We start from the raw sequence: 13,575 nt of genomic DNA, 5'->3' as shown, positions 1-13,575 counted from the left end.
TGGGATTGATAATACAGGGTTGGATGTCCACGGAAACTCAGCGCGATAGGACGACCATGATATAGTCTAGAGTGACAATGGGGTGTGGTGCATCAAGTAACGAGGTAATGATATTGTTGAATATACGCCCAATATATAAATAACATGTCCTCGCGGAATGGCGTCATTGTCATTATTATTATTATTATTATTATTATTATTATTATTATTTTTATTTTTTTTATTATTATTTTTTTTTATTTTTTTTTTTTTATATTATTATCAATAGCATAAGTGAAAGGAGAGAACTAAATTTAAGTCCTTCGTCATAGCAATGGCGTTAGCATACCAATTTATTGGTGAATTGGCGAATTCATTTTTTCAAACGCTTTGAAAAAACATTTGAAATCATTAGTTATCAAACATGGTCAAGATCATGGTCCATACGATAACATTCAAAAAGATATCTCATTTTGCAGAAAGTTAAAACTTAGTCTGGACACCGAACGTCTCACGCCGCGATTCGCTGTGCAGAGTTGCGTCCCTTGGGCACGCCAGAAACCTATGATTGTGGGTTCGAGTCCCGGTTGGCCCCGATTATGTTTCTAGGTTTGTCAACACCATACCCGTGCTCGTGGGTTAACCCGAAATGGTAAACATCTGAAACCTGCATCACTTCGGGCTTTCCTCCCACATTAAACTGACACGCCGTGATATAACTTGAATACTGTTAAAATCGGCGTTAAACCCAAATCACTCACTCCAAACGTCACAGATTAATACAGTTCAACACTCTTGTTCAGAAGGAGTTTTCGAACAACTCGTATACACTCTTTTCCAGGATTTCATCCTGGTGGATGGCATCCCATCTTCTCGTAGCACATGGAGCTACCAGTACTACCGGCCGGGGCGCTCCCACTTTGACAACAAGAGGGGACTCGGGGTAAGATACAAGACTATGCCAACTAAACAAACGAACCATTAAACAGCTCAATAATTGCTGGGGTAATACTGTGGTTCTTATAGCTATGTTGATGAAGTTTGTAAAACAATGTGAATTATGGAATTATGAACTTATTTCCTTTGTCCACAGTGGCATGAGGAAACTGTCACACATAATCGAAACTTTCCCAACGGAGAAATAAACCAAAATGGACTACAGGTAAAACGTGTGATTATTTATTCAACACCACTTAATCAGAAACCTTGGGGTAATGAAAAACAATATACAAAGGAGGCCGTGTTGTTAGTTTGCATAAAACGATATTGATTGTCAATTAAAGTAATGTAAAATAATATTATTACATTTTATGCAAAATCAACCTCTCTCTCTCTCTCTCTCTCTCTCTCTCTCTCTCTCTCTCTCTCTCTCTCTCTCTCTCTCTCTCTCTCTCTCTCTCTCTCTCTCTCTCTCTCTCTCTCTCTTCAATGCTCCGGTGCACTGAAAATTGATTGCACTGCTTTGTTTAACCGTCTGTGACGTTCATATTGCAAGATTCGCCTTAGACGCCACCTGTCTGCCTGTTGCCAAGGTAAAAATGTGGGGAAACTGGAAGAAGCACTTGGGTTATATCAGAAGTTTATCAAGACTCCCGATGATACGTATTATACAGCCGTTCGAAAACTCGAGTTCCTTAAACTAAGAGAAGGTTTGTACGTCTTATAATTAAGTTATGAACAAAAGCCATTTTTGCGCGTATTTTTTCGCCACAGTATTTCTATATGATATCCTGACAAGAATGGATTTTTATCTGAAGTGTCACATTCACTGCCTGGCAAAATAAAGTACATACTTTAAAATTTGATTTGGCCAAATTATTAAACACGTCATTAAGTCGTTACAAGGCTGAAAACAGTCGCTGAACCCCTGTAACATAAGGTTCACAGTACAACCATGATAACCATATCAAATACATCCCCATCGAATAACCATGACTTCATGTTTGTTTTATTTTCAGACATCATTAAACATTGGAGCGTACTTTCTTTTCCCGGTAGTTTATATTGTTTCCGTAAAAATATTATTGCAATAAATGTCGGCGAAATAAATCAATGAGGTGGTTGTATTGATCTGATTATCGATAACAGGCATCATTGCTGATGCTTTGACGTGCATATGATGAGGTAGCACTTACAGTATTCAGAATAGGATGGTGGTTGGCAGATACCATGATCGACATCATCCGCCTTAAGGTGAACTTCAGGAAATAGATACTTTTAGAATTCATTAACTTACACGTGTGTTGCAACTCATTCTGCAAAACAAATTGAGCAAAGAAAAGGATATGGGTAACTTTAAAGATTAAATGATTCACAGAAAATGCGAACCGTTAGATTGTTGAATAATAAAGTGACATGGTATTACAGACTGGGTCACATGTGTTGCAGGATTAAGAGAAGGGCTACGCAGACGCCATGCAGGCGTGTTGGACAAAGCTATTAAAGACGCTTTGAAATCTCCACATGCTGAACGTCTCCGGAGCCAAGTCAAAGTCGCCGAGAAATTACGAGATCATCTGCGAGAACTTACATTAGTGAAACATGAAGTGAGAATGGAGATTGATCTGAAAACTATTTCGGAGGTGCGGAGCTATCAGAGACCCCCGAACAGTGTTTCCAAGGTGACGGCAGCTGCTTGTATGTTGCTAGGCTACTCAGACAGATTGACCAGGGTAAGACATGCAGCAGACAATATGCCCTTGACCTTCTTCGGGGAATAATAATTATTATCTAGCGTTAATATGTTGTATTGTTGGGCCAGCGTATATACACTGTTCTGGAGCAGTCATTGCAGAATACTATCGACGTTACTAGACATTGACAAAGTCAAAACAAGCTAATTTAGCCAAGAAGCTTCAGCCATATCGATGATCTCATTCCGTTAAAAAAACAATCAAATAGCCAATCCCCGTCCACTGATTTACCCGCCTGAATTAGAAATAAAGGAGACCAGTGAGACCCCTTCATCACATTCATATTTAGATCTATGCATAAGTTCAGAGTGGCAAAACAGTTTCCACAATAGTGTCTGACAAGAGGGATGACTTCAACTTTCCATTAGTCAACTTTTCCTTCATGTCGAGCAATATTCCAGCAGCTCCAGCCCTTTGTGTCCACATTTCACAACTTTTGAGATACAATGGAGCATGCCCTCTCTACCAAGAATATAAAAGAGCGTCTTACTCTTGCTCAGAAATTGTTTGATCAAGGCATCAGTAAAGCTATCGTAAAGTTTTAGGGTAGAATGTTGGAGGACATTTCCAAATTTGACTCATCAATGACCAAAATTATTCGATGCAATTCCCTATTTTGACTTGTACAATATGTTCCCGTGTTGTTTTCAAGTGAACAATTGACTCGCCTTTGCATGTGTTTGTGACGGATGCCACCGATTGGACGGGATACGTTCACCGTTTTGCGATCACCTTGTATCATTACTATTTGATAGTGATTCATAAACACATGCTCATGATATAGTCGGAATCGTAGAATCGACTCTGCTCTATGCAGATACTTCTGTTGGATATGGAAAGGGTTTTGTCGCTTTATTTGATTTATAAATTATCATTCAACTGTACTAATGCGAAATATTTTCTTCGTTGGAAAGCGAAGGGTTATCAGGCTTTGGTTTCCTTTACCGAATACCTTTCAGATGTAAAACATATATTCAAAATCATTAGGCACATTCTATTATTCCAGAGCAATGCATTTTCAAGGTCAAGGAAGTAGGGTTCCTGGTTAGAATTGCGTCCACAGCAACGAATGCTTGAATGACGTAACGAAATGGTGACTGTGGCCGACGGCGTTGTATGTTGCTCAAAATATCACTTATTGGTTTGTCTGGTCCCGATTGGATCTAACGCTAAATAAAGGACGTTAACGTATAATCCTTTCGCTTACTTTCTGTCCGTGGTATGACAAATGAGATCGTTGCCTTAATAAATATACGATTTACAATGACGAAGCGTCCTTAATCAAATGCTTCATGTACTATTACAAAAGGCAAGGGGTATGCAAGAACACACCTGGCCTCACGTGCACAAAGCCATCTTCGTCTGACGACGATCACATCTCCCATACGTTAACATGGGCTTATGATAGTCATAGTGCTAAGATCGATTTGTGCAAGTGGGCCCTGGGCCATATGCTGATTTATTTAAAGTAGGTAATGGGAAGATCGTATCTGTGAAAGATTTGACAAATCATGATTATCTCATGTCCTCGAGAGAAACTGAGGATAATCTATTCATCAAAGTACACAGCGAGCACTGAAATGCACGTTATGTTTCCATTATTAATGGGAAACCGCCTACTATTCAACAGACATGGACTGCACCTGTTTAACTCGCAATGATTCTTTTGTCCTGTACCACGCTCTGGATGCTTAAGGCACCGTTCATAGGTTCATCCACACCTGCTCAATGGGGGAAGATAGAGACTCAATGGGGGAAGATAGAGACTCAATGGGGGAAGATAGAGGCTCAATGGGGGAAGATAGAGGCTCAATGGGGAGATAGAGGCTCAATGGGGAAGATAGAGGCTCAATGGGGGAATATAGAGGTTCAATGGGGGAATATAGAGGTTCAATGGGGAAGATAGAGGCTCAATGGGGAAGATAGAGGCTCAATGGGGGAAGATAGAGCCTCAACTGGGCGATAAAGGCTCAATGGGGAAAATAGAGACTCAATGGGGGAAGATAGAGGCTCAATGGGGAGATAGAGGCTCAATGGGGGAGATATAGGCTCAATGGGGGAGATAGAAGCTCAATGGGGGAGATATAGGCTCAATGGGGAGATAGAGGCTCAATGGGGGAGATATAGGCTCAATGGGCGAGATATAGGCTCAATGGGGAGATATAGGCTCAATGGTGGAGATAGAGGCTCAATGGGGAGATAGAGGCTCAATGGGGAAGATAGAGGCTCAATGGGGGAATATAGAGGTTCAATGGGGGAATATAGAGGTTCAATGGGGAAGATAGAGGCTCAATGGGGAAGATAGAGGCTCAATGGGGGAAGATAGAGCCTCAACTGGGCGATAAAGGCTCAATGGGGAAAATAGAGACTCAATGGGGGAAGATAGAGGCTCAATGGGGAGATAGAGGCTCAATGGGGGAGATATAGGCTCAATGGGGGAGATAGAAGCTCAATGGTGGAGATATAGGCTCAATGGGGAGATAGAGGCTCAATGGGGGAGATATAGGCTCAATGGGCGAGATATAGGCTCAATGGGGAGATATAGGCTCAATGGTGGAGATAGAGGCTCAATGGGGAGATAGAGGCTCAATGGGGGAGATAGAGGCTCAATGGGGGAGAAAGAGGCTCAATGGGGAAGATAGCGGCTCAATGGGGGAATATAGAGGTTCAATGGGGGAGATAGAGGCTCAATGGGGAAGATAGAGGCTTAATGGGGGAGATAGAGGTTCAATGGGGAAGATAGAGGCTCAATGGGTGAAGATAGAGGCTCAATGGGTGAAGATAGAGGCTCACTGGGGGGAGACAGATGCTCAATGGGAATCTATACATGCTCTGGTGGTGCACGTACGCACTGAAATTCCGACTACGGATTCGTGGTCGTGGAAGAATAAACGTCGACCAGCGGTGCATGAACAGCATAGCACAATAGGCGTCAGTAGGTTGTCAAGGTGACGAGTAAAGGATGACTTGTGGCGGCCTCCGGTCAGTAATGGTGACCCCATTCCATACCACCACTGAGTTTCCCACGAACATGCTGTGCTTGCGGACACTGACGTCGATGTTACGTTCAGCAGCACGTATCCAGATACGACCACGCCTATCGAGGATGAAGACTGATTCGTCTGAAATCATATCACATGACAATATTTGTTTTTCCCCTGGTGCCTAAATACAATGTTTGTTGTATGGCTTCCCGCTATGGCTATCGGTCAAGCGTGGGATTATACTTGGACCTTAAGCTCGAAAATGATCTGCATGAAGTCGTTTTCTAATGGTCCGGAACTCTAACATCCAGAAGCCATGTGTAGGTGGTTGTTATTTGATTGTCTGTTTCTCCTCGACTCCGTACAATCTGGTCCTCATGAGACCCAAGCAGCGCTTTCTGGTCAGGGTCGATCGTCAACGTCATGTGTTTGGTGGAACCGTTTACTCAATTTGCTGGTCACAGGCTGTGACACAGTAAGTGTATTGGCTACGATACGCTGACTGGTACCAATCTGAAGCACGTTGCATACGCTAACATGTAGAATTGTTACCTGGACACCAAGCCCTGATCAGATCGCACACTTTTAAACAGGTGTCTGATTCACTAAAGGCGACTATTCAGGACAATGAAATTGTAAAATTCCAAAAGGCACCCCTACTCGCGCAGTGGTCCATGATTGAAAATCTGTGGGAGTTTTGTTGTCACCAAATGACCATAAATGCAATCAGTCGTATTGTTTCCAGACCGCAATGTCGGTCGTTTCTGTAGAAAGTGACTAAGTTGGCTTTGACACCGATTTGAACTGTTACACATTTTACAGTATTTCAGTTTAATCTTGGTGCGTCTACTAAGTATGAAATAAAACCAAACGTGGGGCAGATTGAAGACGTTTTACATTTGGTGAACATGGTTCCATCAAACCAAGTGTCATCATAAGAGTGAATCCGGGATTCGAACTTCCGATATTGGCACAGGTCGCACGGTTTCGACTCCACGATGTCATACCGTTGTCCTTGTTGGACATGAAGAACATACATTGTAATATAACTGCAATGAATTGAAGTATGTCATAAATTGTGATATCCGTGGAAAGTCAAACATCTATTGTTGTTTAGGCTTATGGTGAAAGCAGTTTTATTAGTGACACATGATCCATATTGGAAAAACACACTCGCTTCTTTATGCATTACCATTAATGTTTAATGACTAAATCAATGTTGCTTTTATTGGGTCGGTTGCAAGAATATGGGAACTAATTACTAGTGTTCAGAGACAAACAGAAAATGATTGCAGTTTGACACGTTTCGCCTTCTCTATTGTGACAAGGATATAGTTGATAGTGACATCCGTTTCCTATCACTATCGATTTCTCGCAGCTTGCAGAGTTACAGCATGTTTTATTTACTGACGATGTCAAAATTAGAGACCTCCTTTGAACATCAACAGCCAAATCAATATGACAGCATTATCTAGACTTGATTGAATGAGCCCTTGTTTTTCATCAAAATAACCATCGATTTCCTATAAATGATTCTCCATGTTTCTCACCAAGATACAGGTTGTCCTGGTAAAGCTTCCGCAAATTATATAAAAGATTTTAGTATTACTATTTCCTGTGTTTATGAAGACTATTTTGTGTGTTTCATATGACTATTTGGTGAGTGTAATGACTATTTGTGTGTTTGACATGACTATTTTGCTGTGAATTTCTCATAATAACGAGCATGTTTGCAGGAGACAAAATAGTATGTATAAAATTCATTTTCGGTGTATTCCAGATTGAAACATCTTCGAAATGTCCGTAAAACTTTAAGGCTGGTCTGAATCTGAATGTCTGAACTGGCTAATCTGAACTACCAAAGTAAACTGACTTAAAGAATGGAACGAATGTGCCTGGTACTTCTAGTGTCCATAGTTTCAACTTAATTGGTTATAATTATTCAGCTTCCACGACATGCAACCCTTTATGACGGTATGATCTGGATCTTGTGTGAATGAGAGTTTATTAATACTGAGATTACCATCAAGCAAAATAATCGTATATGTAGTCAGACGGTTGCATGTTATTGAACCATGGTTATTTATTATTCATCTTGCATTTTCATTTTCCATAGACAAGGCAGCATACTATACTAATAAAAGCGACATATACAATTCAACAATCTTAAAACTATCTACAATTCGGATACTATCTCAAGTGTTTATGAATCACTATCGAATGGTGTTGATACCAGTGTTCGTGAATCGTTAAGCGTATGCTGTGATGATTCAACAGAAAGGCCACACTCAGAAATGTCTTACAATTCTAGGCGGGTTGAGGAACGACGTTGTTTGTTGAGAGATGAATAAAATCTCCTGTTGATAGACGGACGTTGTCGTTTCAGTGTTGGGCAGATGTGCAGACAGTGCTTAGCCGGACAGGTCGGGACAATCCACTTCAGCTCATGCACGAGTTTGATCCCAGTGTGGTACCACAGCACATTGCCGACAGAGTGGACAGTATACTGTGTCGTTACAGACTTGATGAAGTGCGGATAGCCAGTCATGGGGCTGCAAGTCTCTATGTGTGGGTCAGTTGAACATTGGTTTTCTGGAAGAGCTTACGTAATACATACCCTTGTGGGAATACGTGGAATACGCCAGAGGGAATGAATGAGAATTCCCAAATGGGAAAAATAGGGAATACCCGGGTTGGAATTGCAACTGGTTCCCAACCATCTGTGCATTTCTCACGAAGCGACTTAGTATATTGGTGATCAGGTGGTTGATTGCGTGTCATTCACTGGTTTGTCTTGTCCAGTCATTTAGTTACAGACAGCCATAAAATAAAGGGTGCCTGAGCAAGCAAGGTTTTTTTGTTTAGGTAACGATGGTAATCGTGTTATTGTTGAATTATAAAAAGGCGTCATATTTCTTGGGGTAAATTAATTATATCGACCTCATATGTCATAGCATTTCCCTCCGACTGGAGAGGTCAAAATTGTTGCAATTTTGCAGACATAACTTGGCAGATATTATTAGCAGGTTATAGTTGTACGTTCGTCATCAGAATGCTACATCCCTAATAACTATAACATATGTTTTTTCAAACGATGAAGTTTCATTAGATGTCACCTAATTGTGTTACTTCTTTTTTCAGGCAGATGAAAAGTTGGATCAGGTGTATGCCTTAAATGGCTGGAGAAGAAGACAAAAATAATGACAATACATGTTGAAAAAAACATGTCCAAATAGTGCTTTGGGTTATTATCACAATACATGTACATGTCTCCGTACCACAGACTGGTGATGGACATGGGATGGGAGAGCAACAAATGAAGACATGGTTGAGGCTACCAACTGCTTATTGGCATGCCACTAAAAACATCTTTATACCAGCAAAGTGTCGGCAGTGTTAATGACAATACACTGATATGTTATTCAGTGCCATGAACTTCAAGGCATGCGTCTAAGTATGAGGGTCTTATATTTATCAAAAGAGTGATATGAGGTTAGCATTACCAGATTGCCAAGGTCATATCTTGCAAAGTATTGGACAACATTTATGAGAAGTGTAGTTATCCCCTATACACAAATGAAGCCAGTTATGGAGAGTCGGTGTGTTTCTACGAGGAAATAAGGATGAACAACAGAAACCTGTGCCCATGAGTGAGTGAGTGAGTGTGGGAGTTATTTAACGCCACTTTGAACAGTATATCGCTTATATCACAGCATTTTAGCTTGTTGGGGGTAAAGCCTGAAGTAATGAAGGTCTTTCGTTTCACTATAGAGCACCAAGACACATAATGGTGAGGTGAGGTGAAATGGGGTTAAACGTCGCGTCCAAGAATATTGCACTTATATAGCGACGTGCATGTACGTGTGTTTGTGGCTGCTTGTACTAGTCCGGACTGGTGCCGATTTATTGTGCTAGCTCACTGAGATACCATGCCGCAGTTTAACATGAATACCCCACTCAGACACAGTATACTGACTCCGAGCCGACCAGTCCTTCTGTTAGCCCCTTAATGCCGTGCGCCAGAAAGGGTAATAACAAATACCATCTTTTAACGTATTTTGGTATGACACGGCCGGGGATCGAATCCCGGACCTTCCGCGGACCCGGCCGGCCGTTCTACCACAAAACCACAGAGGCAGTCAAGACACATAATGACGACGATTGGATGATAGGTTCATGATACGCCTCAGGGTCTCAACGCAGAATTGCAACCCCAAAACCCAAAAGAGTTATTTAGTACCAATGGTAGGTAGTTTCAAAAACACGAATATCCGGTCTACTCCTCTGGTATATGTGGTCATACTACTGTCCCGTAAACAAGGCTTACATTGGTTTTGTTCTTGTCTTAAGATTTAAACCTGAACCTGGGCATATCGGATGTGATCCGTTGGAAATTAAGCGACAAAACCCTATCCATGTCCAATAGAAATCTCTTCATAAAGCAGTCTTTTGTACGATTCCGACTTTATCATGAGCATATGTTTATGAATCACTATCAAATAGTAATGATACCAGGTGTTCGCGAAAAGGTGAGCGTATCCTGTACAACTGGTGGCACCCGCCAAAAACACATGCAAAGGCAAGTCAACTGTTCACAGAAAAAAAACACCAGAACATATGGCACAAGGAATATGTTAATAGTATACGTGTGCTTTAAGGACGACATTAATTAGTTGTTAGGAATAAAGTGGAGCAACTAATCATTAAGTATTTATCATGCATCCAATTATGTTTTTAGAAAATGATTATTTTGCTCTTCAGCCCTCAAGAGCTGATTGACTGTCAATAATGTATTGGATTCCCCCAGTCATTACTGAGTATATGCCTGCCCTCGCCTAGGTGATAGTGTCACTAGAATACAAGTTTCGCTTGAAAATATCCAATGTTTGTGGATCTATACGCCCTGTGATACAGTCGTCTATTGTTGTTTGAACGTCCATTTGAAACAATGGAACAGTGCTCAATACACGGACGTCAATCCTGTATACAGCATTATCGACGGGAACATTATTTTTTGTAATAAATATTGACACGAAGTTGGGTTTTCTAAAATAAAAATATTTGTGTACGTGACTGAATCACAAAATAATAATCACACATTGATTTCATGAAACGTTATTGTTCACATTCTTTTGATAAAAAATGACTCAGAGAAGTGTTTATTTTTTTCATGACAGATATTCATTACGGAACAAAAAAACATTGGCTGTATTATCATCAATAATTTATATTATTCTGATTTACATATAATAAAGCTTCCTTTATGGGACCAACTTGGAGCATCGGGTTTCTGTCCACGCGTACGTAATTTCAACACATCTATTTTGCAGACGTGCGTAATCGACACGGGGTGTCAGGATTGTAAAAGATCCCATGAGAATATATTCTTACGTTCAACTTCCCTTTTATGAAGAGAGATTATTATTATATTATGAGGTTAATGATTGAGATAGGGAGACACAATAATACACTAAGAAATAAGAGATGGTGTACGCATTGTAAATCAAATTCAGTGGAAGATGAATATCACTTTTTATTGGTATGTACTAGATATATTAACTTGAGACAGATATACCTAAACGGTTCTATTTGGGTCATCCAAATGTAAATAAATTTATTTCTTTGATGAAATCAGTAAACTACGTTTATAACGAACACGCTTATAACGAAATGGCGGATAAAACGATTAGTTTTAGCCCCGCTCATATGTTGTGTATATGCAGTATATGTGCTTGTAACGAAATACGGTTAAAACGAACTGAAACTAGTGGTCCCTTTCAGTTATAACCGTAATTTATTGAACAAATATTGTTCGTAACTTATCAATGTATATATAATTATCATGCCATGCCAATTAGAAAGTAATGTGTTTAAACAGCCCCTCTGACGGTGTCCTCCCAAAACTTCTACATGCCAAAACTTCTACATGCCAAAACTTCTACATGCCAAAACTTCTACATACCAAAACTTCTACATGCCAAAACTTCTACAGCTTAAAAGTTAAAAGTTTATGGTCCACTGCACCACTAATCTTCTGGCTATTACCTGTTGGGCATTGATTGGAACAGTCCAATTAATTAAGTGTACAACATACAACAAAACAAAACAATTTGAAGACAATTTACTCATATAGCACTGGTACAAATAAATAGTACACACACTTTTTGCACTAGACTACTTACTAATTTAATGTAAGCACTGGTATAAATAAATAGTGCACACACTAATTTATTGTCACAACTGGCCTCACTCTGACACATACAGCACTAAAATTACTATATTTCAAGTCTCTTTACCAAGTTTGAGAAGATGACCAACAGCATCAAGGAACTCGATAGCGGTTTTCTGTCCTTGAGTCAACATGTCCTGCTGGGTGGGGCGGCACCAAAGTCTAACTTTGCGATTTGTGTCCTGTCTGCACACTCAATCTTACATTGTAATACATGTACCATGGACCTGTGGTCTTTCAGCATTGGACCCGTGAAGATCCGGGGTAGAATAGGTCTTCAGCAACCCATGCTTGCCATAAAAAGCGACTATACTTGTCGTAAAAGGCGACTAACGGGATCGGGTGGTCAGGCTCGCTGACTTGGTTGATGCAGGTCATCGATCCCAGTTGCGTGGATCGATGCTCATGATATCAATCACTGGATTGTCTGGTCCAGGCTCAATTATTTACAGACCGCCGTCATATAGCTGGAATGTTGCTGAGTGCGGCGTAAAACAAGAAACCAACCAACCAACCTTTCAGTATTGAAAATAAAAATGATTGAATGATAGTCAGTTACCTCCCTTGCCTCGGGAAGATAAAGATATGTTATCTGTTATAATTCATGGCCCTAAATTTGGAACGGAACGCGGATCATGAGGGACGTCTAGGGCAGTTACGTATACAAGTAACATAGCTCTACTTGAAAACGCAACATGTATACCACTATTCCAGAATGAAGAAAGGAAACACGAACTATTCTGTGGTGGCGAATATAACGAGAGTCATGGTATGGCGTCCAGTGTTGTGGTTTCCGATTCGAAACTAAGCAACCGCCACTCATCGCTGTGATGCCCTTGTTTGCACTCAAACATTGTTTTGTTACATCAATAGACTCAGGGTCACTTCTCCGTTATCCCTTAAACAATACAATCTCGGTGTTCATTTTTCTTGTTTTCTGCCCGATATGTTTTTCATTTGTTTTGCCATCGACAATAGTTGACATTCCTAATGGACCATGCCATTTTGTTTCTTTTTGTCACATTTGATGACATTGCACTTATAAATGCGTCATCGATAGCAGCAGGTCGGTGCATAGACCATTATTTCTGTTTTATTCCCTGCATGTCAGCTTTATAGGGGAAAACAGCCTGCAGTGATGCAGGTCTCTGATGTTTTCCCATTTGGTGACACCATTGAGCACCGGTATGGTGCGGACAAACGCTGAAAAACAGTCAGGACGAATCTGAGATTCGAGTGAGTGAGTTGGGTTTAACGCCGCTTTTAACAGTATCCAAGTTATATCGCGGCGTGTCAGCTTATTGTGGGAGGAAAGCCCGAAGTGATGCAGGTCTCAGACGTTTACCACTTCGCTGAAACCCACGAGCACGGGTATGGTGCTGAGAAACCTAGAAACATGATCGGGGCGAACCGGGATTCGAACCCACAATCATAGGTTTCTGGCGTGCCCAAGGGACGCAACTCTGCACAGCAAATCGCGGCGCCCTAGACGAATGGGCCACCCGTGGCCCTATCATTGATAAAAAGGAATAAAGACCGTTATCACATTGCTGATTTCTTCTCATTAACAAGCAGAAGATTGGTAAAATATGTTCACGTGCGATTCATTTTCTGTAAATAATCATATTAAGAAATCCGCTAAAGATAAGTCCATTGTACTATTCTAACTATATCATGAGCATTTGTTTAT

At 40.7% G+C, this 13,575-nt stretch overlaps 1 protein-coding gene across 1 annotated transcript; it reads left to right on the top strand.

The window, feature by feature from the left end:
• The first annotated feature begins 77 nt into the window (after positions 1 to 77).
• Positions 78 to 8,857, top strand: LOC139463010 (uncharacterized). Its single transcript, XM_071244554.1, has 7 exons — positions 78 to 104; positions 821 to 922; positions 1,073 to 1,141; positions 1,475 to 1,628; positions 2,368 to 2,651; positions 8,043 to 8,228; positions 8,798 to 8,857. The coding sequence occupies exons 1-7, from the start codon at positions 78 to 80 to the stop codon at positions 8,855 to 8,857; spliced, it is 882 nt and encodes a 293-aa protein (XP_071100655.1).
• Positions 8,858 to 13,575: the final 4,718 nt, after the last annotated feature.

The sequence above is a fragment of the Haliotis cracherodii genome, unplaced genomic scaffold (assembly GCF_022045235.1).
Source record: "Haliotis cracherodii isolate W230 unplaced genomic scaffold, xgHalCrac1.p SCAF_1, whole genome shotgun sequence".
Lineage (NCBI taxonomy): Eukaryota > Metazoa > Mollusca > Gastropoda > Lepetellida > Haliotidae > Haliotis > Haliotis cracherodii.
Note: the sequence above shows the minus strand (reverse complement) of the source record. Positions and strands in the feature narration are given on the sequence as shown.